Genomic DNA, 27006 nt, shown 5'->3' with positions numbered 1-27006 from the left:
TGTGGGAATGGAGAAAGAAGCAAATTTGGGAAAAGTGGTGACAGGAGCAACAGTTACAAGCAGCTGCAGGAAGAAATATTCTCCTTCCTATTGCTTTGGTTCTTTCTGTTGTTGGGGCTCTCCAAGATGGGAGGCACAGGAGGTATTACATCTCCTTTGCTCTTTTTCCTTGATGCTGTGCTTCATGTCCTTTTCTTGTGCTAAAGGTTAGAGCAAGGAGAACGTATTGTTACAGGGAATAAGAAGCCAGAGGTCTAAGGCAGTTGTGGGTCCATTCATAACAGGCAGGAGACTAATTATGAAGAAATGAATCATCTGGGACTTATGCTTTCCAGGTATTTTTCTTCCAGTTGTGAACGTTCATTGTAACTGCAGAGGAAACGGCTGCTACTAGGACAGACAGAAGAATCAATTTCTTTTTCATTTTGGGCATTTTATTTGAAACTAATCGAAAGACCAGAACCGCAGCATTTATAAAAGGTACCCAGAATAACAAAGAATCTTCTGTTGATTTCAAGTCACATGTTACTTACATACAGAAAGTATTTCATTTCAGTAGCTTATAGTCATAGTGATACTGATCAAAGGCACCTGCAACTGTCTTGGTTGCACATGCACTGTAGTAATTATGCATGCAAATGAGGAAATGAGACATTTTTGTGGTTGATCACCACTATAATTACTATAACTGAATATACGATCATGGTAACTGTACACACAAATTACACATGCATGCAGTTTTAAAAACCAAGCGTTGCATTCATTGTCTCTATTTTGATAATGTCCTATGGAAACACTCCTCCGCTGAAAACAATAAAAAGTGTTAACTTTTTAAAAGATGTATATTTATTCAACTGTCTACTGAACATTAAAAAAATATAACAATCCAGTAATTTTGTTTTCCAAGCTGATATATCAGCAAAATCTCACCGTCATAAGATTTACCAACTTGAAAAGAATAAGACACTTAAAGATAGTCTCTTATTCCTCCTCTTTATATGTATTTATTAACCTGTAACTTCAAAAAGATATTAAAGGATAGGTAATTATTTGAAAAAATAATGCATATGATCAAAATTTTTAAAAAGAGCTGAGCTACATTTCCATTAGCTCATCACAACTCTATCAGAGATAAGTGGAAATATTTTAAAAGTTTGGATTTTTATCAACCTAAACACTTAAATATACAGGATTTGATTATACTTCAGACCAGAAGAGTTGGTGCATTCAAACCCATACAAGGTATTTTTCTAAGGTACATAAACAACATGGAAAATATGCTTTCATCTCTCAAGCCCAGATTTTGATCCATCCATATTAACATAAGGAACAATTTTGCTAGGGCAAAAGCATTTATTATTAAGTATTTCAAAGAATATGACAGAAGTAATAAAATATTTAGATATTGCTGTATTCCGGCAGATCACGGCGTAGTCGTATTGCCTTCAGCTTCTCTACTTTGATTTTTGTTCGCAACAGTTCTTCTTCCAGTTGCTGCTTTCTTTTCAAACCATCCCTTTTTTCTTGGACATAAAGACCAATTTTTCTTTGATTTTCTAATATTATTTGATGCTCTTCTTTCAGCATTTGTAACATCTGTGGGTCATACCCACACATTGGTCTAAAGCGTTCTCCAACCTCAAGCCTAAAAAACTCATCTCTTCTTGGTACAGGAGAAGGAGACATCATCACTCTCATATCAACTGAAGACACTGATGTTGAAGGAGACCTTTCCATAATGTGCACCAGCTGGTGTTCTTCCTCTTGTTCTAAGTTCTCATTTTGCTGTGAGTCTATAATCAAAGAAGGAGGAGGTTTGACATCCTCTTCCGATTGCAACTCCATCATGACTGTCGCGGGATGGTGATCCAACATTGCCTGTGGTGAACTGGTACCAGCAATTGTTTCTTTATCGATACTAGCACTAGAACACACAAAATCATATTTAAATAATCCATTAAAAACTATTTTTAAAAGGCGTAGCTGTAAGTAACCAAAGCTTCATTTGAAATACTATTCTGCTATCTATGCCTGGGACTCTACTTCATTACATGAACACCACCTGTACCCCTCCTTCTTTCCACCACGCATATACAGCCCTGTCTTATTCAGATTCTATCGCTATAAAGGCAGTATAGCCAACAGAACTATCCTGGTAATCCCTTCTTCTGACACTGGAGAAGCAAGAAGGGCTGTTAGTGACAAATGGGTATAAAAACAAAGCAGCAGCAAGTGATGCAAGTGACAGAGGAAAGAGTTTATGTAATATATAATGTGATTTCAAAAGGGCATAAATTTAGACTGAGTGGACTGTGGCAGAAACATTTCCATCTCCCAAACTTACTCATCTCCTCCTGTTCTAATGTGTTCCCTGTTTCTGATTCATGCACCCAAGTATTTGTTTGGTTTTTTTAAATGTAAAACAATCACTGAATAAAATTACACAAAGAGCCTTGGGAGAAGAAACCAGAGCCCAAATGATGACCCTGCCAGTAGATTAGGGAATCAAGCTAATCCTTGCTCCTTCTCTTTTAATTGCTGATCTCAATATTTTTCTGAAGCTTCAAGAGAAGACACAGAAATTTTTCCATTAAGAACAGCCTATACTTCTATGCATTTCTTTTCAGAAGTACAACGCCCGCTTGACTCATCTGTCTTTGTGTAAACCCCTGAGTCAGCAGCACCTCAAATCATGATTTGACATTACATTGGCTTTGATGATAATAATGGCTCAAGCTCTTCCTGCCTACTTCTCTACCATCAGTTGTGTTTGAAACCCTACACTTCTTCATATCACTCCTTTATTCAGGTAATGTTTTTTTAAGCCAGATCAGCTTCTTGATCTATTTAACAGTACAGATCTACAAAGAATACTTTCAGCATGAGTGGGAAAGCAATATAGTGTAACATGGGAACAGGAATATATTAACCTGGTACCGATACCGAAGACAGTGGATCATCATGGCCATGACTCTCTAAAACAGAGCCTGTAACTGGTGGTTGCAGATATGAGACATTCCCCAAACCGTGAAGAACTGAGCTGCTGCTTGCAGCTAAAGGCAGCGAGTGGATCCATGATTAATGTAACATTCATGGATGCTCCCCAATCCTGGAGGACCTGAATTGCCGTCTATTAAATTGGGGGGTGGGAGATGTTTGTTTATACGTTTTAAACTCCTTGTGAGCCCTACAATCCACAAATTAAGAAACACTATCTGATTATTAAAACACTGTCCTGGTTAGCAGTAGAGGTGGGTTCAAATTCCCAGAAGCAAAGGAGAAATTTAATTTGTACATCCTACTTCTCGTGTAAATGCACTAACTCCTTAATCAAAAGGTGGCACGATCATCTCTTCTGCGTCTCCCATGGTCTTCAAAACTCTTGGTTTAAAAGAAATAGGCAGTCATGGTTGCAATTTCCAAAGGACCCTGATCTAGTTTGCCATCCATTACCATGAAAGTGCAATTTCTAGAATAAAAGCATGAAAGCTTCTCAATACTCAATTATAAAAATGTTCAACAGGGTCAGAGCAATGTATTTTCCAAAAATTAATCCTGTCAATGACCCCAAACTATTTTAAATAAAGATTAAAAAAAAAAAAAAAAAAAGAAGAGTCCATCTGAGGCAGGTATTGAAAATAGACCTTCCATTTATTCCCCAAAGAAAATGCCAGGATAATCTTAATTCTATCGACTGTTACCTGAGCTGCCTATAGAGTATCAATCATATCACCTTACTCCCTCCTCCTCATGCCACAAAGCTTCACCTTTTCCTATATACCTCTTTCTCACATTCCTTTTCCTCCTCTCATTGAGCATCGGAAGTATTATCCTGCACACAAATTTTCACTTGTTTTCCCCAGTGCTGACTGTAATTCTGGGCTTCCCCCTCTTCACAACCGCAGCTTCTAATACAGCTTCCCTCCTTCTTATTCGCTGGCTCCTGGCCAGCTTCTAGCCTGAGAAAAGTGGAAACAACCAGCAGGAGAAGCAGGTCATTCTGACAAAAGGAAACAGAGAGAGAGCAGAAAGAGAAAGTGAGAGAGGTTAAAGAGAAGATAGGTAAGATTTAGTCTAACATAGACTAGAGCCTCCAAACAGTGAAAAATCCATCTCGAAGTGTAAACCACACAGAACTAGAAAGATTACCAAATCTTCAGGTAACTCTGACGAGGTTTTTTTTTTTTCCTTAGAGTCAGTCTCTTAAGAGGAAAACAATTAGACAGCAAAGAGAGAAAGAAGGAATTGAGAAACAAAAGAGCCGCCTGTATGGTGGTTACTAATGTTGTTTCTGACAACTTGACTGAAAGAAAGACAAACAGTTACCACAATTGGGGGATGGTGTTTATAACCCTGCAGGCACCCATGATTCACCAGGTTTTGTTTAATCACAGTGAGCTAGAAATTGCTTAAAGGTGCGATTAAGAATTTGGATTCATTGTATTTCCATCCTACAAAACCTAAGCCATATCCTGGTGAGTTAAAACCCAATACAGGGTTTTGAAAATTAGGGTACAATGCAACTCAGAGTTAAAATTAGAACTATAAAATAATGTTGTATTTGGGCAGGGAAAAGAATCATCTAAATTATATTCTTTTCCTTCAGCACACAGTGTATTGGCTGTTCCTAGGAACAACCATTTTGGGTAAACAGTAATCAAGTCAATGTTCCCAGAGCCATAAGGGACTGCAAAAAATCTTTAAATTATAGGAGACAAACTATGGAGATCATTAGCTCTTAATCATTCACAAAAAGCGTCAGTGCTTTTTATAAGCCGATCTACAAACCAAAGTTCTCACACTATTTTTTTTTTCCTCCTTACAAAAGTTAGTAGTCAAGACACTGCAACCTTTATTAGCGCAATTAAAAGCCTTGTTTTGTTCCAGAGAATTCTTTGGAACGGTTCCTCCAGGGGCATTCACCAGGAGCAGCAGTGCAGCCCAGTTGCTTCAGACTTCTTTACGCAAAGGACCCACAACAGCATATTTTTAGAGCATCTGGCATGTTGGGATTTAGACAATTGTTACCATTCAGTTCAACCAGTGGCACCATGAATCCAATTCAGCGTGTGTGCGCATGCCAGCTTTTCTTAGAGTGTTATGCTGCTGCACCGACTATCAGTATATCTGATTAAAATACGGAAAGTTCGCTTCCCATTAATCTGCTTGGGAAAATAAGAAAAATCAGAGCTTTCTCAAGGTTGCTGGGGAGTTATTTGACCCTTTTTTCCCTCCTCCCTAGCTTAGTTTTTGTATCTGGAGGAACCAAAACCTGACCCAGGCATTTTTTGATCCCTCAAGGACCAATACAGAACCAGCAGAGTGTTGCAAGTCAGATATGAGGGGCATTAGCCAGCTGTGGGAGAAAGCCTGCATGCTGCCTGCCTGTATTATGTCTGGCTCAAATCTAGACAGTGTGTCTCACTTTACTGAGCAGTTAAAAAAAAAAAAAGGCTACAAAAAAATAAAACTTCTAGTGCTGTACCTCTCAGTTTCTCTCTGTATTTAAACTACCTAACATACGATATAGAACTGCTTGGAGTTTAGACTGCAATTAGATTTGCTCCAGTTTCAGGGAACCACCATCAATGCAAGAAAAGTATAATTTAAAAAAACATTTGCACTCACAAAGGCACTGTGTTGTGGGGAGTCAATTTTTTTTTTTAAAGGACTGGGATCAGTTAAAAACGTAACATGCAAATACCAGAGTAAATGAGAGAAAAAAGGTGTATGAGTAAGGTTTCTTAGCTCTGTGAACTAACTTTATTAAAAATCTTCTATAAACTGGTAATAGTTCCATATGTTGCAAAATGACTGCAGTATTACCTTAAATGGAGGAGAATAGCCATCACTTTGCCAGCGTTTGAATAATCTGCCTATTAAAAGGTAGGGGAGGGGTAGAGGTTGGAGCTACTATTTCTCTTTGATTCTCTCTTAACCCTCACTTTCCAGAGTATGACAAAGACTCTGAAACAGGCTTTGAAAGAGAACTGAAAAAATGAATACAGTGCTAAGTCACCATAAAGCTTCCCATAAAACAAAAGCAATATTATTTTGTCATTGCTCCCCATTTGGGGATTTTATCTGATAAACATTTCCTTTAGGAGCCTGAACACAAGCAAAGCGTTACAGAGTAGATAGGAGGCGCCATCATTTTCATTCAGTAACAAAATAAAAAGAATCGTCTCACCTTTGAACACCGCTCCTGTCTCTTAAACACACATTGGAAATCTGTGGAATCATCTCCACAACTTTCTTGGTTGGCTCGGAAATGCTGCTTTTACAATCTGAGTGAGTCTCCTTTTGCTGCAATAGCTCCTGTTTGGCATATTCTTTGAGCCTCTTGTACAGCGTGCGCAGGCCCTGTGCAGTGCGAGGAGGGCGATCTACTCCGATGGCATTGTAGTTATCAGCTATAATATCCCAGCATTTGTTTTTTTCCACTATTACAGAATGCTTATTGGTATGTTCCTCGAGAATTTTAACGTACGGCTTCACGAGTTTTAGCAAATCGAGCTTTTCAGATAAGGTAAAATTAGAAGATCTGGCCTTCCCAACCATTGTTATCTTTGAATTAAGGAAGCCGTTTCTGAAGCCACCATGCAGTCCCTAGCTCTGCTCAGCTCTTTTTCACAAACAGAAAAAGATCAGGCTTAACTAGGCTAGTCTCATTTAGGCCCACGCCTACAAGGGAGGGTTTATTAAAATTCCTTCAGCTTAAGCTGACGCAGGTTCAGGAAATCTGCTTAAGCCAAGCCTGACCTACATAAGGCTTCAGACTGAAGAAGACGAGAAGAAACAAGCAAAATACACTTTTGTATGAAGAGACCAGACATACGCAGGATTTAAAAACATAAAGGTTTAAAGATTAGCACGTTACCCAGCTAAAAATTACCTAATTTAGCTTGAGTAACAAGCTCTGACACATCTCCCTAGCTCTCTCGCACGTATCTCAAACTGAAACCGCGCTCGAGGTGATTTTACGTGTAACGATGTCCCCCAAAAAAGCAACAATTGCTTTGTGAAACGCACTGAGCGTTACAGGGAGCGGGAGGCGAACGGCAACGGCGGCGGGCGAGGGCGGCGTGTGTAGAGAGCTCCCTGGCAGAGCCCCCGGCCGCCGCCGCGCTCCCCTGCGCCATTTGCATAATGCTGGTCCTGCTGTCAATCAGGGGCGGCATATCCTCCAGCCGGTTAGGTTACACTCAGGCGCGGGCTTCGCAGTAAAGCTGAGCTTCTCCTGCACTTGGCAGCCCGCTCCAGCTACCTACACAGGGGCTTCTTAAAGAGGCCGCTTCTCTCGGCGGCCGAGCCGCCGACGCGAGCGGGAACGGCAGCAAAATGCCAGCGAGCAAGCCCCGAACGCCGCCGCGCCAGCACTGAATCGGCTTTTTTTTTTTTTTTTTTTGTAACTTCGGCCCGCAGCTGTGCCCTGCGAAAACACGCCTGCCTTTTAGCGCCTGTGTCATCGCCCTTCGGTCCGCCGGGACTGGGAAGTGGCATGAGCTAACGCTGGGGCTGCACGCAATAGAGCCTACCGTCAGTCGTGACAGATTGACTGAGCGCATCGTAGCGTGCGGATACCGGGATTTTCATAATATCCACCAGGAAACAACCCACTTATAATAATAATATTTCCAGGCATTCTTTCAGGGTAAAAAAAATCTGATTTTTATTAACAAGATGTGCATGCTACGCACGTGCATTTCTAATGTTTGCTCGAAAACGTGTCACTTAAACCAAGTCTTCACATAAAAATGCACGCAAGGCTCTAAATTCCCATGGTCTAAACTAAATCAACAAATCGGAGAAAGAGAAAAACCTGCAGGTGTCAGGGAAGGTGCTCTCAAATATAAAAAGCAAAAACTAAGTTTGAAAAACGACGTACGCGACTGAAAGAGTCCGGAGGGTGGAAACAAACACCGTTTGAGATAGTGGCAACAGCTTCAAGCTTAACATGTTCAGCCTTGAAAACAAGGGAGCCTGGAAGGGGGGTGAAGGAAAGAAATCTAATTATAGTTTGAAGTATCTTAAGGCTACAAAGATCTAGGTATAAACTTGTTTGCTCTAAGGAGAAAAAACCCAAAGCAGACACAAGCCGTATTCAAAACAAGAAATTCAAACTAAACAAAGGGAGACTTTTAACTGCTAAAAATCAATTAGCATTTAGAATAACGAGCACGTTTGGAACCATTTCTGAGACTCAGTTCGTCTGTACCAGCTAACAAAATTGCGACCAGTCCACTTTGCTGGAATTGCTTTCAAGCCAAGATTAAATAAAGCATTTTTTAGTCTGAAGCCCATTACACTAGAATTTGAGAAACAAAACAGTCATGTGGTTAGAAGCACTGTATGAAAACCATCACTTTTAAACACCTAATCCTTCCCTATTTTCTCACACTTTGCTCTTTACTAATATTAAGAGTAGAAAGCTGGTGGTTATCTTTGTTTTTTAAAATTGATGCACTTGGTTATTCTTCAGTAACTGTCAAAAAAAAAAAGGAATATGCCTCAGGTACTTTAGGCCACTGGCAGTATCAGAATTGAGTCACAGGTGAGCCTGTGTTGAACTGGTGAGCCTCTGATGTTGAAGCCGTTGTGCAGTGCCCAGTCTCTTGACTTTTTAGTGACAAAAAGAAAGAAGTCACTGTTAGGTTGTGCGACTGAAGGTGCCTCCCTGCAGACACAAAGAGCACAGATGAACAGTGTCAGGCAGAGGAACCCCAAAAAGCCAAATGAAAGAAACTGAGCCCTCAGTCCAGCTGCTCCCAGGGCTGTCAGAAACACGAGCAGCCCAGTGGGCCGGGGGTGAGACCCAGGCCGATGAGTCCACAGGAGAGGCTCTCTGTAGATCACCTTGCAGACTGAAGGAGGGGGGTTACTGCCCACTGGGATATGGGACTCATGATGAGATGCCAAGAAGAGTATTTTGGGATTGCAGAAGGCATAGTACAGGATATTTAGAGGAAGAACCAAAGGCAAGAAAAGGAAGAGATGAAAGTGGTTTGGGACAGAACAAGCATAGGAAAATACTGGGGAAGAACGGGGTAAAAGAGGCCAGGTGCATGTGAACAGATGGCTGCTCAGTATGGTTGTCCAGCCATGCCCTGCGCCTTATCACTGCAGTTTGTCCTATCTTCTTGTTAAACTACACTTGTAACTATTTTCCTGGGTGAAAGGAATCTCTACTCTGCGTGCATGACTGCATGGATGTGTACATGCCAGCAACTGGAGTTGTACCACGGGTCACAGAGGCCCAGGTGCTTGGGGCGCCAGCAAGCAGAGAGGCCAGAGCCCATGCATGCTGCCTGGGTACCTATGTCAGTGTGCAATTGCTGGCAAACACCAAGCCGGACTAGCCAGCAAGTTGGCTAAGACGCTTGGGAGCCAAGAATTGGAGCAACCGTGAGTCTGGGCCAGATACTGGAGACACCACAAGGTCTGAGATTTGGCTACTGGAGGGACGAGGATACCTGGGGACTGGCCACTGGTAAGGTCATAAATCCGGACCAGCTGCCAGGGAGACCCAGTGCAGGTTTGTGGGGCAACTGGGAGACCAGGGGATCCAGGGACCAGCTACTGAGCAGAATAAGAGTCTAAGGCCACTTGCTGGAGGGATCCATATTGTATACGTATGTATTTTCCACAAACAGGCTGCCATCCTAGTCAGCCAGTGAAGGGAAAGAATGAGGCCATTGATGCTGCTTGTGTGTGCATGAGTGCTTGCGTTTTCCGTATGGCTGGCCGTATATATACATACAGAGTGTATACGTGTGCATGTGCCTCTTGGGAATACATCCTCAGCCTCACTGCGGGCTGGACCTGGCCGCAAGGAGCTGCAGCAGCCTTCCTCTATACTGGGCTACCAGATGCAGCAACTCCTAATGTAGACCTATTTAGACTTGTATTACTTTATCACCTTACTGCTTAATGTTGCTAGAGAGGCCAAGTTTCCAGACTAATGCAATTACAGCAAAATACCGCTACAAAGATTTCTTTTGAGCAAGTGCCTGAAGGAATCAGTCTGAATTACATATTGTTCTGCAGGAGTGTAAAATAACCCTTGTAAAAATGAAGCTGGCTGCCAACCAAGATATTTTCCCTTTTCTTTTTTTCCCTTTTTAAAATAGCTCTGCTCATCAACCTAAGGTCATATCAGTACCTGGATGAGAAATCACAGAAGGTGAGAAGCCTGGATATTAATGTTACATATAGACTTCTTTGAGCTAAAACAATAGGTGTAGTTCCAAGACGATTACAAAAAAAGAAATGTTGCCACAGTCCACCCTTCATCCTACGCCTTCCACCAACACTAGCACTTATGCAACACAGTGCACAGCCAGTTCAGGGAGATGATCCAGCTACAGACTAATCAATTTTTTTATTTTTTTGGGGCAAGCACAGAGTTTAATAATTAACGTCAACATAAATGTGGGACATTGCCAAAACAGGAATTTCTGCGTCCCCCCAACCCTGTCATGTTCCTGCCCCTTTACTGTGCTGATATAAGCACTCACAAATCTTCTGAGCAAGTCAGATCAGGGAACTGATTTGTCTGCAAATTAATCATTTTTTCTGAGCTGGGTTAGTTCTAACCACCAGCAGTTCCCTGATCCAGTATGCCACAGGACAAATAACTTGCACAAAAGAAATCCATTGAAAAAGTTTCTTCAGCCTCTATCTGGATCATTTTAAGAATATGGCTTGCAATGCACCCTACAAAAACTAGTATTAGCATAACTGAGGGGACAGCAAACCACAGGGAGGAGATTCTGGCCACTGCTGAAGAACAGTCATACATGCACCCATCACATCACTTCACTGCCTTCTATACCTCCTGTTTTAATCCTATGCGCAAGGCAGAGCTCATTTTTCCTTCATATTTTCAAGGCGGAATTCACTAATCTACTCAGAATTCTGGAAAGAAAAAAGTCTTGGATTCAGCTTTTTTTTTTTCATTTGCTTCTTTCCTTTAAAAAAAACCCAGATGTTTCCCAATTTAAATGTTAATAATTAAAAACCCAGTTTTCAAGTGGATGAAATCTTCGTATTCGGAAGTTCATGAAAAATGGGAGCTGTGAGAGTAGATCAGAGTATTCTTCTAGGGAAAGGAAAATTAGCATGACTATTAAAAAACCAAGCAACAGCCCCTTGCTAAGGTTGGAGAACTTCAACAGTTGGGAAATAAGACTCAAAACTACAGCTAACAGGTAAGTTCAGGTTTTTGCTGTGGAAAAGTCTAGAATTAATACCAAAAAAATGATACAAATACTGCATCCTGGAGAGCTATCAAGAGATGAATGAATCACAGCTATAATACAGTAGCCAAATGACTATGAATTGCTGAAAAAGCTCAATGGGCCCAAATTTTACAAGTGACAGATTTGTATCATGGCCAATAACTGCATCAAGTGGCCCATGTAAATTTAGGCACATTATGAGACAAAACACCCTGTAAAGGAGAATGTCTTAAATCAGGGGAGCATATCTTGGATGGAGAGGAAGGATCCTTTGTCATACAGAACTGAGGAAGAATCCCTCCATGACAGACTTAAAAAAAAAAAAAATCACTATAAGGTACATGATTCAAAGACAAAAAACATCTACAGTAATTAAGGATGCCGTAAGAAAGAACATATCTTGAAAGATGTAGTTTGGATCAGACAGCAAACTTGAATGTTGAAGGGAATGACACCAGCTTAAGTGATTCAGGCTGGGACCTTCTAGTGCAAAAAAAAAAAATCAAATCAACAGATAAAGGATTGCTAAACTCTGTGAAAGTGCTCTGCCCACAAAGTGGTAGCCCCAGAATAAGTCTGAAGGACATCTGTTCTTATTTAATAATGTGCAAGCAAACTAGCTCTGCAGAGACCTGCGTTTAGCATTTGCAATCGCCTAGGAGCCTGAAAATCATAAGAACAAGAGGATGATTGCAAGATTTGAATCAAAGCTGAAGTGAAACCCTGATCCCCCTGTGCTTATGAGAAACTGTAAGAAGACTCAGCAGCTAGGATGGGCTATGTTACACATCACTGAATATGGGGTATACTGGCAGTGGAAACATTTGGCAAGTATTGAGGCAGTTGCTCACTCTTGCAAATGAATTTGGCAGCTGCATAAGATGACTTGAGAGTGTCTATAGGTAGCAAGGACTGCAAAAGTTCCATTAGGTCATCATATAGTCCTCTTTACTGACACAACAGCAAGATAGTGCCAAGTCATTCGATATGCCTGTCTTAAGAGCCTGCTGCAGCAAAGGGTGGGTGAGAAAGTTTTCAACTCCAAAGGTCTCTCATAGGGACAGTTGTTTCATGGGTAATTTCCAAAACTAAGGGTTGCAGGCATTATTCATTATGGAGAGGATTGAGGATGACAAAGTTTTGTGAGCCAAAAGTTGCAAGACAACGTCACCTGGAAGTTACAGTGCTTAAATACATTTTCTCCAGGCTTTTTAGAAATACTTTTAGATCATTAAGTTGTGTTTCAAATAGCTTTCTTATTTAACTTGATTTTTTTTTTCTCGTCTTCATCAACGCTTTTACCATCAATTTTGCACTTTCTTGTTCTTATCCTTGCTATACCTGAACCTCTCAGACCACTCCTTTCCTTTCTCCTGCACAATTATTTCTAAGCATTGCTAAACCTCTGTCCTGCATTGGGGGCAGGGAGAACAAGGGGAAGCTTCACCTCTTTTTTTTCTGCATCTATTTCTGCGATCACCATCTAGCATGTATTAACTTCTAACATCTAACAGTTCTTACAGCTGCTGCAAGAACAAGGGTGCATGTATCTCATGACAAGCACAAAAAACACAGAAGTTAATGATGTAATTATTACCTTTATACCACTCACTGAAACTAGCCTGAATTACACATGGCCTACTCCAGGGCTCTTATCAGCTAAAATTCCAAGCATAAAAGCTAACTACACTTCTGTCCCCTCTGCTGATGTAAGGCATTCTCTCAACATTTAGCCCACTGAAATGGGAAATATTCAAATTAGACACTTAAAATGCACCCCATGCCAAATTTTAAAGAATTTATCTTCATCTCAGTCTGACATTCCAGGGCCCACACATTCAGATCTGTAACCATCCTTCAAACTAAGTTTGGCTTAAAGCTACGGGACTCAAATTGTAATACTAAGTGACTATACAGCACCATGAATTAGCTATTTACTTTAAGTCATGTTCTTAAAAAAAGAAAAGCTAAGAGCACCCTTCTTTACAAGTGTGTTCAGTTCCTAATACATGCTTGTATCTTCTCTGATCCTCTCTTCCAACAAGCTTTTTGATGACTCATCAGAAGCAGCTGAGAAATACAGAAAGATTTAAAATTATGATTTTCTCAGAATATTTTGCTTAAATTCTTAAATCCCCATTAGCAAGATAGCCTCTAGAAAAAGAAACAGTGTAAGAGAAGCCAAGTTTCTGCAATTCTCCCATCTTTTCATAGAGAGATGAAAATTTGGAGATTATGCTTTTAAATACTAATCTCAAAATACTTCCCCATGCACTATTCCCTGCATTTGACATAGGAGCAGCTTTCTCCATTCTTCTAATTTTGCTCAGCAGATATTTTTGAGGGCAGCGAGACAACCATCTTACCACTGTCTTGTTGATTTTGGGAAAGTCATATTGTGACAAAGCTTCTGTTTCAGGGAAAGACTTAAGGCCCAAAGCCAAAAGCTGGGACTGAACTCTAGTTATGCTGGCATGGCAACAAAGGGGATCCAAATGATAAGCATAGCCACAGAAAGATTTGGCAACTATCTTTGAATGGATCCAGGCCAAGTCTGTAATAATACTCATGATAGCTCAAAAAAAAACCCCTTCCAGTTCCTTTCAATAAGGCATTTCTTGTCCCTCCACCCAATAGCTACATTCTCCCCATCTTCCCTTTAATCCACCTTCATATCTATTGGAGACAGGAGGGTTGGGGAGGGAAAAAAACCAACCCCCACACCCCAAACTAGGACTTTCCAAAGGGTGGGAGAGCAGAAAAGAAGAACAGCTGAGAAATTTAGAATAGCCATGTATTTCTCTTTTGCCTATCTTCACTCCTTACACACACACAGCCTGATAATAAATTTTGATAATCAAGAAGAAAATAAGAAGAAACTATGTATAGAACTTCTGCAAATCATAGAATAGAATCATAGAATAGTTTGGGTTGGAAGGGACCTCTAAAGGCCATCTCGTCCAATCCCCCTGCCGTGGGCAGGAACATCTTCAACTAGATCAGGTTGCTCAGAGCCCCGTCCAACCTGACCTTGAATGGTTCCAGGGATGGGGCATCCACCACCGCTCTGGGCAACCTGTGCCAGTGTTTCACCACCCTCAGCGTAAAAAATTTCTTCCTTATATCTAGTCTATATTTACCCCCTTTAGTTTAAAGCCATTCCCCCTTGTCCCGTCGCAAAAGGCCCTGCTAAAAAGTTTGCCGCCATCTTTTTTATAAGCCTCCTTTAAGGACTGATAGGCTGCAAGAAGGTCTCCCTGGAGCCTTCTCTTCTCTAGGCTGAACAGCCCCAACTCTCTCAGCCTTTCTTCATAGGAGAGGTGTTCCATCCCCCTGATGATTTTCGTGACCCTCCTCTGGACCCGCTCCAACAGGTCCGTGTTGTTCTTATGCTGAGGGCTCCAGAGCTGGACACAGAACTCCAGGTGGGGTCTCACCAGAGCAGAGTAGAGGGGCAGAATCCCCTCCCTCGACCTGCTGGCCACGCTTCTTTTGATGCAGCCCAGGAGACGACTGGCCTTCTGGGCTGCGAGCGCACCTTGCTGGCTCATGGCCGGCTTTTCATCCACCAGTACCCCCAAGTCCTTCTCGGCAGGGCTGCTCTCAATCCCTTCATCCCTCAGCCTGGATTGATACCAGGGGTTGCCCCGACCCAGGTGCAGGACCTTGCCCTTGGCCTTGTTGAACCTCATGAGGTTCACACAGGCCCACTTCTCCAGCTTGTCCAGGTCCCTCTGGATGGCATCCCGTCCCTCTGGCGTGTCGACCGCACCACTCAGCTTGGTGTCATCTGCAAACTTGCTGAGGGTGCACTCGATCCCACTGTCCATGTCACTGATGAAGACATTAAACAGTACCGGTCCCAATACGGACCCCTGCAGGATGCCACTCGTCACCAGTCTCCATCTGGACATTGAGCCGTTGACCACTACCCTCTGGATGCGACCATCTAACCAATTCCTCACCCACCGGACAGTCCACCCATCAAATCCATACTTCTCCAGTTGAGAGAGAAGGATGTTGTGGGGGACCGTGTCAAAGGCCCTACAGAGGTCCAGAGAGATGACATCTGTAGCCCTTCCCATATCCACTGATGTAGTCACTCCATCATAGAAGGCCACTAGGTTAGTCAGGCAGGACTTGCCCTTGGTGAAGCCATGCTGGCTGTCTCAAATCACCTCCCTGTCCTCCACGGGCCTTAGCATAGCTTCCAGGAGGATCTGTTCCATGGTCTCCCCAGGCACAGAGGTGAGACTGACTGGCCTGTAGTTCCCCAGGTCTTCCTTTTTCCCCTTTTTAAAAATGGAGGTTATGTTTCCCCTTTCCCAGTCAGTGGGAACTTCACCGGACTGCCACGACTTCTCAAATACGATGGATAGTGGCTTAGCAACTTCATCCGCCAGTTCCTTCAGGACCTGCAGATGGATCTCATTGGGTCCCATGGACTTGTGCACCTTCAGGTGCCTTAGATGGTCTCGAACCTGATCTTCTCCCACAGTGGGCGGCTCTTCATTCTCCCAGTCCCAGCCTTTGCCTTCTGTGGCTTGGGCAGCGAGGCTCAAGCACTTGCCAATGAAGACCGAGGCAAAAAAGTCATTAAGTACCTCCGCCTTCTCCATGTCCCAGGTAACCAGGTCTCCCGTTGCGTTCTGGAGAGGGCCCACATTTTCCCTCGTCTTCCTTTTATCCCCTACGTACCTATAGAATCTTTTCTTGTTGCCCTTGACATCCCTGGCCAGATTTAATTCTATCAGGGCTTTAGCTTTCCTAACCTACTCCCTGGCTGCTCAGACAATTTCTCTGTATTCCTCCCAGGCTACCTGTCCTTGCTTCCACCCTCTGTAGGCTTCCTTTTTGTGTTTTGAGTTTGTCCAGAGGCTCCTTGTTCATCCATGCAGGCCTCCTGGCGTTTTTGCCTGACTTCCTCTTTGTTGGGATGCATCGCTCCTGAGCTTGGAGGAGGTGATCCTTGGATATTACCCAGCTTTCTTGGGCCCCTCTTCCCTCCAGGGCTTTGTCACATGGCACTCTGGTCAGCCTTCCTGGTCAGGTGGCCTGTAGCTGACCCCCACCGTATTGTCACCTGTCTTCCCTTTAATTCTGACCCATAAGCTCTTGGTCAGCTCCTCATCCATCCCCAGGCAGAGCTCCATGCACTCCAGCTGGTCATTGACATAAGAGGGCAACGCTCCCTCCCCTCATCTCCCCTGCCTGTCCTTCCGAAAGAGCCTGTATCCCTCCATCCCAACACTCCAGTCATAGGAGCCATCCCACCACATCTCCGTGATGCCAATAAGGTCGTAGCCCTGCAGGCGTGTGCACGTTTCCAACTCCTCTTGTTTATTCCCCATGCTATGTGAGTTTGCATAGAGGCATTTAAGTTGGGCCCCCGATGAAGCTGTCTTACTGGCTGAAGTTCCTTTGTGCTGCTCTTCAGGTGCTCTCCTGCTTGACCTGTGATCCTTCTCCAGGCTCTGGGCATCTGTTGCTGGCCCTGGCATCAAACTGGTAGGAGTGGGATGAAGTTCCCCTCCCCCGGCATCTCTAGTTTAAAGCCCTCTTCACCAGCTTGGCAAGCCTATGACCAAAGATGCTCTTCCCCTTCTCTGACAGATGGACCCCATCAGCCCCCAGTAGACCAGGTTTCTCAAAGCGAGTCCCATGGTCTAAGTAGCCGAATCCCTGGCTGTGGCACCAGTCCTGCAACCATTTGTTGACTCGCCAGATTTAACTGGCCCTTTCAAACCCCTTCCCTTTGACCGGCAGGATTGATGAAGAAACTACCTGTGCTCCTGAGTCCCTTACCGCCACTCCCAGGGCTCTGTAGTCCTTCTTGATAGTCTTCAGACTGCTGCTGGCTGTGTCACTGGTGCCCACATAAAACAGCAGCAGCAGATAATAGTCAGTGGACTGTATGAGGCTTCGTAGCCTCTCGGTGACATCCCTGATGCAAGCCCCCAGTAAGCAGCACACCTCTCTAGAGAGTGCGTCCGGTCAGCAAATGGATGCCTCCCTACCTCTCAGAAAAGAGTCTCCTACTACAACTTCCCTCAGAATGAATGAGGAAACTGAAAGAATTATTACTGCTAAACCTGAATCCTTGAAAATAGTCTCTATATGGAGTATTTCCCAAGTTCCTCATTTTTAAAGTTACGGTAATTAGATAATTTCATTTTCTATATATTGCAGACTATATGCCATGCATTTGCATGCAACTCCCAGGAGCTAAATTATAATAAATATATTGGGATAGTAAGTGCACTTCCCAACACATCCCCTGACGCCCCTTGGAAAGGGGAGTTTCCTTTATATCTGCAGTTTCAACATTAGGTCTCGGTCTCTGTCTCTCCACAAGAAAGTGTATTTAAGTCTTTTTTTCTTGTTTACAAATTTTAATTTTCAATAACAAGTTAAAGAAAAATCCATAAAAGATTATTATCTTTACACGCAGCACAGCTCTCTTCAATAGCGGATATATCACTACTTAAAAGTAAAGAACCTAGCAATTTATATTTTTTTCATTGTAAAGAAGCAATGACAGTTCTGTTCAATAGGCAAGTTACTACTGCAAAACTTTCACTTTAATCCCTCCAACTTTTTGGAAAGTGTTGAATATCTTACATCTAATATAACTCTGTTTTTCTTTATTTTCTGACCATGTAATACTCTTCTGGTTTCTGGTTTCCTTCCTCTCTCCTTCATTATCTCCATTAGTTCAAATACACATATCAGAGCACACTTAACTAGGAAAAATGAAAAGTATATTTCACTGTCAATTTACTACCCTTTTCTAAAATGTGTAAATATCCTGGTTATATCATCTGTCATTACATAAAGCCTAGTTATTCACATGACAGCAAGATATGATCATATCAAATTATAAATTATGTTGTACTAAATGTGGAAATATCACACTAGAATTACGCAAGTCTGGATTTGTTTTACTGCAGCCTATTATACTGCATTGCAGATGGCTACCCCGTCCAGGAAAGCAGCTTTGCAGTCGCTGAATGTTATATGATCTTGCCTTTGGTGGTGAAGCTGGTGTAAGTTCCTTCTTCCTATCTCACCCTTGGTTGCTAATTCTGCTACCACAGTGTATCTTACCGCTCAGCTGGTGGGCAGCCCAAATTCAAAATGGGTAACACTGGTTAGGGATGTGAACTTCTTCAACAGGCTAGCGTATCATCTAAGCTTACAATATTCTTTAGCTTGGTTTCAGCCTATGGCAACTGACTCCAAGTTATCTGACTATTGCTACAATCCAGTAAGGGTTTCTCCCCTGACAGGCATTAAAACTAAAATAGTCGGGAAGTCATGGCTGCTGCATTTGGTGCTTCTGAGCACAGAAATAGAAGCCCTTGAGGACAGTGTTCTGTTCAGTACATAGTTCTGGTCACTACCACACAGAAGGTGATGAATCTATAGGAAGAGGAAAGCAGGAAAAAAAAAAAAAAAAAAAAACCAAAACAAAAACCACCCTGAAAACCCCTGAAGAGTCACGAGAACAAGCAATGGCAGACTAACGAACCTCTCTTTTTTTTTTTTTCCTTCAGTCCTGAGAGTTTTGAACACTTTAAGATTACAGTAGCAAAGTTACTTTGCTAAAATGCCGTTCCCTGCTTTGCTATCATACCATCTCCATGCATAACTGAAAACAATGCATGACCACAGCCAAGGGGAAACCTGAGTGTGCATAATCAGCTGGGGAAATGCTAGGGAAGGTCTTATGCCAGCAGCAAAGTAGAATACATCATCTCACATCCCAAGGAAGAGCACCAAGCAAAACGTGTTGTCCTGAGGAGATGCCAGAGAGTCCCAAAGCTGCAGACCAGAAAACACAAGCTATCTAGGACTAAATAATCATGGAATTCTCAGTGAGAAGTCTACCTGCAACACATTGACTGCTGTGCAGTGGGTTACTGGGCCAATAGATGACAATTTGCATGTATACCTATCATGGTTGATGTATAAATGTACAGTTCTGGAACCAGTGTCAGATCAGAGATACAGACAATTTCTCTTCCAATACACTTATATCAATCTAGTTTTCTTAACCAATCGCCATCTCCTGAAATGAACTGATCAAACAGATACAGATGACACCTAAACAGTAAAGAAACTATCCTGAATTTAGAAAGAGCTTGTCTATTTGTCTGTTCGCTATTATAGACTATATTCTGTCTATAGCACTGCAAGGAGAAGGAGGTCATTTTAAATCATAAAGAGCTAGCAAAGTAATTTGCTACTATTTCGAATAAGAAATGCTAACAAAATTTGCAAACTTGTAAAATCTAACTTGCAAACAGTGCTGTAAAATTATTTGCAGTCAGGCATCCAGTAACACCTTAGTTGTACTAAGGTGTACTTAGTTGTTATTATTAAGAGCTACAGATGTTTATGCAGTAGCTTTTACCCAAAGACTTAACTGCTTTACCAACTGTTTATAAAAACATTTGAGGGGCCCACTGAACTGCAGCTATACGTGCAACTCCACCACTAAAATAGACAGACGGTAAAAATACTCCTGACTGGAATGTCTTTTCCAGTTCAATCTATGAAGTGCAATAATAGAAATGAATGCAATAACAGAAATCACAATTAATATGTCTACTTTTGCAGATATCCAAGGAATTCTAGCAATAATATGCTTCATTATGAGATGTCAGGCCTGAATGTTTTTAGTTGTGTTATCTAGAAACCAAAAGTAGGCAGTTAGACTGAAATCAGACAATATGACAAATCCCAAAAATAACATTTTTTAATCCTCTGATTAAAAGTGATAGGCAATTAATTGCTACTGTCATACCTGAATGAAAAGTGAATTTTCTCTTATAATATTCAAATTAATTGGCTAAGAGGGTTTTTATTCATATCAAGTGACAGGAGGTATCAGACTAACCTGTAACAATGTTCCAGAAAGCTGAAGGAGCCAACAAACATTCCTATTACGAAAATAAAACTGACTTCAATGAGCAAAGAGTCTAAACCTTATAGACCAATGTACTCAGTAAACATTAATATTCCAGAGAAGATAGAGAAAATATATTCAAAGCTATATGCAAATAATAAATACAGTTAATATCACAGGCATGAAAAACATTCAAAAACATCTGTCAAGAAACATAGGGTGAACACATTAACCCTGTTATGAAATACAGTTACAATCTGTCTGCATTGTTAGCTCAAAGATAGTATTTGAGTATGACTTCTGACAAAGTTCCTCTTGGAAGATGCATTAACAGGTGTTAGCGATGGATGAAAGACAAAAGTTCTCCTGAACCAAAAACCAAACAACAGGTGAGCTGTAACAGAATGAGACTCTATATCCAGCTTTTCTGTTCACCTACATCAGGTTCAAACAATGAAATCTCAGTCCAACTAGAATCTTGTGTCTAAGTATGCAGGTGAAAGAGCTATTCATTTCACACACGATATAGTAAGTCCAAAGAAAAAAAGAGCAACATTCTCCTAGATCAAAAATACCAACAGAAAGCAAGCTGTAAACTCAAATAATAAGCATAAATTAAATTATGTATGGTTTATATAAATAAAAATATATATATAGAAAATGTTAAGTTGAAGGCAATGTAGGTAAAAACCTCAGTTCTGGCCAGTCCCACTTAACTAGCAACACTAAGGAGATATTAAGTATAGTTCAGAAATCTGCTTGTCCATTGTTTCTTCAAATTATGTGTATTTTTTTGTTATTGCTTATAGGTCCTCAGAATGTAACGAGGACAAGTAGAAATCAAGCACTTAAGAGCTTCAGTAATATCCTTCCAAACACATCTATGATTTTGTTTTTAATTACTGTTAAATAATTTAGGAATGTTAAAGTAACTTTCATTTTTAGAAAGTGTGCAGACTTATCTGATAGAATTCTCTGGAGGCATGCAAGAAAAAGCACCAATGAGAATGTCAAATAGATTACCTCCCCTCCACACATCCATTGTCAGTGTCAACAAGTACTATATTCTGAATACAAAACAAAGGTACCAAAGAGATTGCCATGCTCTTTGCCTCTTAAAAACAAGCAAACACTGATTCATAAAGCAGTAGTAAAGCTCGTTTTCCTACAAAGATATGTATTTATGGAAATACATCCTTTTCCAGTATTCACAACTCAATCACGATTAGTAAACTGGCTGTTGAACAGCATGTTCAGTATCTTACAGTTCAAACCCTGATATTACCAAATCTGTCTTAAAAATTACAACACATAGGTAGGTTTCACTCAACAACAGTTGCTACAATCCTATTAAAACACCTTTAGAAATATCTCATCTCATAGAATTTCAGAGTCCCTTACACTTTACTTTTATTAGTGAAATTTTAGGAAGTAGTTTATTTTGAAAAGGAGCCTAGAAAAGCAAGTATTTTTTTAAGCCAGATATGCTGTAATTTTTAGATTGATGCTATCTAAATCAAATCCTTACTCGTCTACTCCAGGAAATGGACACCATGTGTCAGAGAACAAGTTTTTCTGAAGGAATGCGCAGCATTTTCGGGGCTGGGTTTCAGAAAGATTAGCTCTATCAACAGTGCAGTTGTCCAGTGGTCCACAGGTGTTTCACAAGAATTTCAATGGAAACTGGGGTATTTATTTACACATTCCACTGCTGCACTGGAAACCCAAACACAGCAGCTTTGAGCATGATATAAAGCTAACAAACAGTTTATCATCTGCATTAAATGATATGGAGACAATAAAACAAAATAATGCATACACACAGACTTTTTAAATTATTTTAATGCCTCATTAACAGAGAATTCTTCTTTGGCTGAAGAGACTGGCAGTCAGATATAATTCCATTACAATATTAATAATAATAAAAAACCCAAACTGACTCTGGCTTTCAAAACTGGTTTCCATTACTTCTGAATTTCATACCAAAACAGCTTTGACAAAACAATTTCATTTCACACTACAAAGGAGGTTATAGTTTACACAATCTATGTAATTGCTACATTAGCTGTAATGAATAGCAGACAAAAGTGATGTAAAGGGCAGAAACTGTCTTGGAAAAATCTAAGTTATTAAGAAATTACTTGAGATTTAATGGAGCCTCGATGCAGGATTGTTTTCACAGTACAGTGCTTGCAATCACCAGTGAACCTGATGACCATAACTAACATTGACATTAGATATCCTTATTTTATACCACATTTCATCATAGCTTTACAAAGACTTGCAGGGTTAGCCCCATTCTATAGACATAGAAAGGCTGTGGCACAAAATGGGTTGTTCAGTCACTCAGAAAGGTAGCAACACAGCATCAACAGAAACAGTTCACCCAGTCTCACTCCACAACTTTTTGGTTATTTTTCTAAAGTCATCACAGAGAACCCATACCAGCTGCTCCCAGAATTCATGATACTGAAAAAGCATTTAGTATCTTTTCCACTTCACATTTTTTGTTAGGAAGACTGCTGATTTCCCCTCCAGGCCACAGGAAGATTATTTTGGAAATAAATTCACTAGTTATCTTTCAAGTGCACTGCTAGACAGAACAAGCAGACAAGAGTTTTTGCAGATGCACCTACAGGGAAGGAGGACCACTCAAACAACTTGTCCCATACACACTGAAAATTTTCTGCAAGTATGTGCATTATCATAAGAACTGGAAGTTACAGCATGCAGCAGATAAACACAAAATCCGTAAGACCAGGACTTAAAGTGTACAAGGAGGCTGAATTTTCCCACATTAGATCTGCCCAACAGAGTGCATATGCTCTGGGTCACAGAACATGACAATAGCAGCATGCTCTCAGGGCTATCACAGGGGACCAATCAACCCCCATTTTCTGGGTGTGAAACCCAACAGGAAGAGTCAATGGGAGGGGCTCTCCAGACTACCTTACAGAATGAAGGGCGTTGCTGCCTACTGGGGCCTGGAACTCAAGGTGCTAGAGGATTATTTGGAGATATAATAAGGCTTATAATGAGATTTTTTTAAAGGAAAAAAACAGAGACAGGCAAAGGGAATGGACGAAGGTGGTTCGGGAAGGAAGAAGCATAGGAAAATACAGGGCAAAAGGGCCAGTTTAAACAGGTGACTGGTGAGTACGCTTGTCCAGCAATGCTCTGCACCCTATTGCCACACTCTGTCCCTTATTAAGCTACACTTCTAAATATTTTCCTGGGTGAAGAGGCTATTCTGCATGCATAAGCGTGTATGGAAGTGTACATGCCAGCAGCTGGAGCTGGACCACACACAGGTCATAGGGCCTAGGTACCTGATGTGCCAGCAAGCAAAGAGGCCAGAGCCCATTGCATATTGCCTGGGTACATATGACAGCGTGTGATCGCTGGCAAACACCAAGCTGGACTAGCTGACAAGTAGGGTAAGAAGCTTGGGAGCCAAGTATTGGAGCAGCCATGAGTCTGGGCCAGATACTGAAGAGACCAGAAGGTCTGAGATTTGGCTACTGGAGGGACCACAAAGTCCAAGCAAGTTACTGGAGAGACTAGGACATCTCGGGGTTGGCTACAGGTCAGTCTAGCTACCATCGGGCTTCCAGATTTAGCAGCTCTTACCACAAACAAAATGAAATATAACTGTGTTAAAGCCTTCTGAATTATAGTTCCAATCACTATGGAATCAAGGCAATAAGCAGTCATGAAACACTCTGTGTAATGAGTCTGGAGTTTTAAAAAAGTATTATCAATTAAATGAACCCTAAAACAAAGAGAAAGATCATTATCAATGTAATTAATTATGAGGAAACAACAGTGAATTAACTGTAAGACATGTTGAAATGCCTGAGCTGGCTCCAAGAGGAGTGATTTTCATCCAGCAATGTTAGTAACCCAGTTCAAGTGCAACGCTTTCAAGATGCACTCAGCTCCTGAGGTTGTACACCTGCATTCACACAACACAGAACATCCCTGCACTGTATCTGCGGTCAGGGCGCATGAGGATTGGGAAATGAAGACACTCAACCCCACAGAGTCGTTCAGGTCCATCAAAGTGCATTTGCTACAGTTAAGACACTTCAGTTTGCAGTGCTTACTACCTAGCTTTTCGGAGCAATATTCATTACTGAGGATAATAAATGAGTAAGTGCACAGACATGAATGAACAAAGCCAGTTCTGCTCTGATGCTACACTAGTTAGCAGCCCATGCTTGAACCTTGAGTGCCCACTGGAGACACTGAAGAAAACAGCTCAGATCTTGCACTGAAGAAAAGAAACCCTCATGAATTCTGAAAAACGTGAATCCGCTCAGAGCGGTTAGCATGCTCTGCACGAGGCCAACAAGGTCTCCAAATTACAATGCTTTTCCACTATTTAGGGTATCCTGACTCTCGTCTTGATACTACTCTGGATTAGAGTGAATTGACTATAATAGTCTTATGGAAGACACACCTGAATAGCGGCACTACCAACTGGCTTCTAAAATGTCAACTTTTTTCCTTTTCTATTTAAAAAAAATCAGTTAATGTTTGTTTCTTTCACTCTCTACCCAACAGAACACCAAATAATGCCACCATTGCATGACTCATATTAGTATCTCCTAGAAGTTTAGTAAGTAGCGTATCACTCAAACTTTAAAATTCTCTTATGATACACGGCAGTAAATAAGAAAGAGCATCTTACCAGCTTTGGCCGTATTTAGTGTTTTCATTTCCACCTTGCTACACTTATTAACGCTGAAACATGTGTTTATAGTCTTTACTTTTCCAGCTGACTCCACAGACTGTGTAAAATTTGCATTTTGATTCTGGCCATATATTTTAGAAAGCAATGAAGCGCTTCCCTCTTTCTCATCTATCTGCAAAAGAGAAACAAGTTCACAACAGCATTTCCTTCATGCAGTTGCAGAGAAATGGAGAAAAGAGCAATGAGAAGGGATCTTAATAGATGCTAATCCTCATTATCAAACTATCTACGTAAATATAGACATCCCTACACAAATATATGCATCCCGGTGTTCACAACAAAAAGCACGTGCACACAGTACCAAACACCACTTGTACAAGTAGTTTATGAATTGAATTTAAAGGAAGTCTTCTGTAGATAAAAATCACTAAAAATTGTGATGCTTTTTTTGGTTGATATTAAAGGTTTCAGAGAAAGTTCTTTGCAGCAAAACTGCAACTTGATGTACTGGCATTTCATTACTAAGTATCTTGGTTTTTTAACTGCATTTGCCAAAGCACTCCGAACATTTGAATCCAACAAAGCCCACACCAAGATGCAATCCATACCTCAGGTACACTGAGAATTGTATCTGGGCTCAATACTGATTACTTTTATTTACTTGAAAAACATTTTTCTGCATGTGCTTTGCAAGGGTAAGAGAAACCTACCTGAGATGCAAGATCAAATGTAGTAAGAGCAAAGGTATCAAAATCTATTCTGAACAGACTGATTATTTAAGCAGAGATTGTTTGTGATGAGCTCAGATGCTATCTTTTAGTAACAACAACGTGCAAACAAATATGCTTTTTAGTGCACTGTTCAGTTTACCTCCTTTAATTTCATTTCTTGGTCCATCTCCTTAGTTTCGTTCTTGAGACAAACTGTGATACTTTTTCCTGGTGGTATAAACCTTGGCTTTTTGGCTACATTTCCTAACACTTGACTCGGAGCTGCTGATCGCCTCATATTTAGTTGTACTGCTCTGGGGGGTGGAGAAGAAGAAAGGAAGCAGATAAAGACAACTGTAGTCAGAATAGACTTTAAATATAAAAATATATCCATAGATAACAATATAAGCACTATTTTAAAACAAAAGATAGCATAAAAGATTTTCAAATAACAATCTTAATTCACAAGCATAATACAACTTAAGAAAAAGTAGTATCGTTGCAATGCATTGTTTAAGTACTAAGAAAGATCCACTACAGCAAATTCTGCAGTTGAACACTTTCTTTTTCATTTGAAAAGCCAATAATGCAGTTCTCAATAGCAAGAAATGCGCAATGTAGGGCTGCTTAACGAACTTACACCAGTTTATAAAAAGAAAGACAATTTGAAACAGAACTAACTTCTAAACGCTTAAAACATAATTTTGAAAAGCCCATTATTAGTGCACAATGAACAACAAATGTTGAAGCTACGTTTCATATCTGGGAGCAGTATTTTGCATTAAACAGTCAATTATATTGGTCATCCAGATTCACTATAATAAGATTAGAATTCAGCAGAAAATTATCTCAAAATTACAGTGGAGATTATCCCTCCATGTTATGTCCACTTGAACAGTGGAAGGAACATATTACAGTTTTTTCCTCAAAATATAAGACCGTTATTCCCCTATACAACCTCAGGACAAAACCAAACATACACTAATGTTAATATGACAAAGCATACTTGCAACCACTGGAATAACAAGTTATGATCTTAATACCTCAAAGTAGTAGAAACAAAACAAGAAAAGAAAATTCCAATAGAATAACCCAGCAGCTGGAATGATGAAGACAAGCACGGTACAGCAATTTATGGAACATACTGTGGTTTGATTCTCCATCCGTACATGGACTGTTTATTTTAATGGATCCCCCCAACTATTAGGTAAAAATAAACCATAATAGAGATTGCAGACACAAACTTCTCTACCTCTCTACCATCTTGAAAGCATGTTTGCATCCTGTTGCAACAGCCGGTGTGTTTCTGCACTTTTTTGACGCTACTCCGCACTCCAGTGGCTTACTAGGGCACAACCACCTTTCTTTCCAAGATTTGCACAGAAGTAGTAACGGAGTACTGTTAGAATACTTTGCAAATATGCAGACACTAATGCGAGTACTGCTATC

The 27006-nt window shown here is 41.0% G+C and overlaps 2 protein-coding genes across 3 annotated transcripts in view; both read right to left on the bottom strand.

The window, feature by feature from the left end:
• Window positions 1–27006, bottom strand: part of RAD54B (RAD54 homolog B) — a 71242-nt gene that overhangs the window by 42296 nt on the left and 1940 nt on the right. For both annotated transcript variants that reach the window (XM_076329413.1, XM_076329412.1), the window contains 2 exons: window positions 25718–25871; window positions 24845–25019 (listed from right to left, as the gene is read on the bottom strand). In XM_076329413.1, the coding sequence (XP_076185528.1) occupies window positions 24845–25019; window positions 25718–25855 (313 nt within the window). In that variant the 5' untranslated portion in view covers window positions 25856–25871. The remainder of the gene's footprint in view (window positions 1–24844; window positions 25020–25717; window positions 25872–27006) is intronic.
• On the bottom strand, window positions 413–7002 carry FSBP (fibrinogen silencer binding protein). Its single transcript, XM_076329414.1, has 2 exons — window positions 6191–7002; window positions 413–1924 (listed from the first exon to the last, which is right to left on the bottom strand). Exons 1-2 carry the CDS (start codon window positions 6559–6561, stop codon window positions 1399–1401), a joined length of 897 nt encoding a protein of 298 aa, XP_076185529.1. The 5' UTR covers window positions 6562–7002; the 3' UTR covers window positions 413–1398.

This window comes from Aptenodytes patagonicus, chromosome 2, assembly GCF_965638725.1.
Source record: "Aptenodytes patagonicus chromosome 2, bAptPat1.pri.cur, whole genome shotgun sequence".
Classification (NCBI taxonomy): domain Eukaryota; kingdom Metazoa; phylum Chordata; class Aves; order Sphenisciformes; family Spheniscidae; genus Aptenodytes; species Aptenodytes patagonicus.
Note: the sequence above shows the minus strand (reverse complement) of the source record. Positions and strands in the feature narration are given on the sequence as shown.

Excerpts from the sequence above, each read along its gene's own strand:
- FSBP (XM_076329414.1), bottom strand. The coding sequence starts at position 6,561 with ATGGTTGGGAAGGCCAGATCTTCTAATTTTACCTTATCTGAAAAGCTC. Across the intron at positions 1,925-6,190 it reads GACAGGAGCGGTGTTCAAAG|TGCTAGTATCGATAAAGAAA; the intron begins GTGAGACGATTC and ends TGTGTGTTCTAG.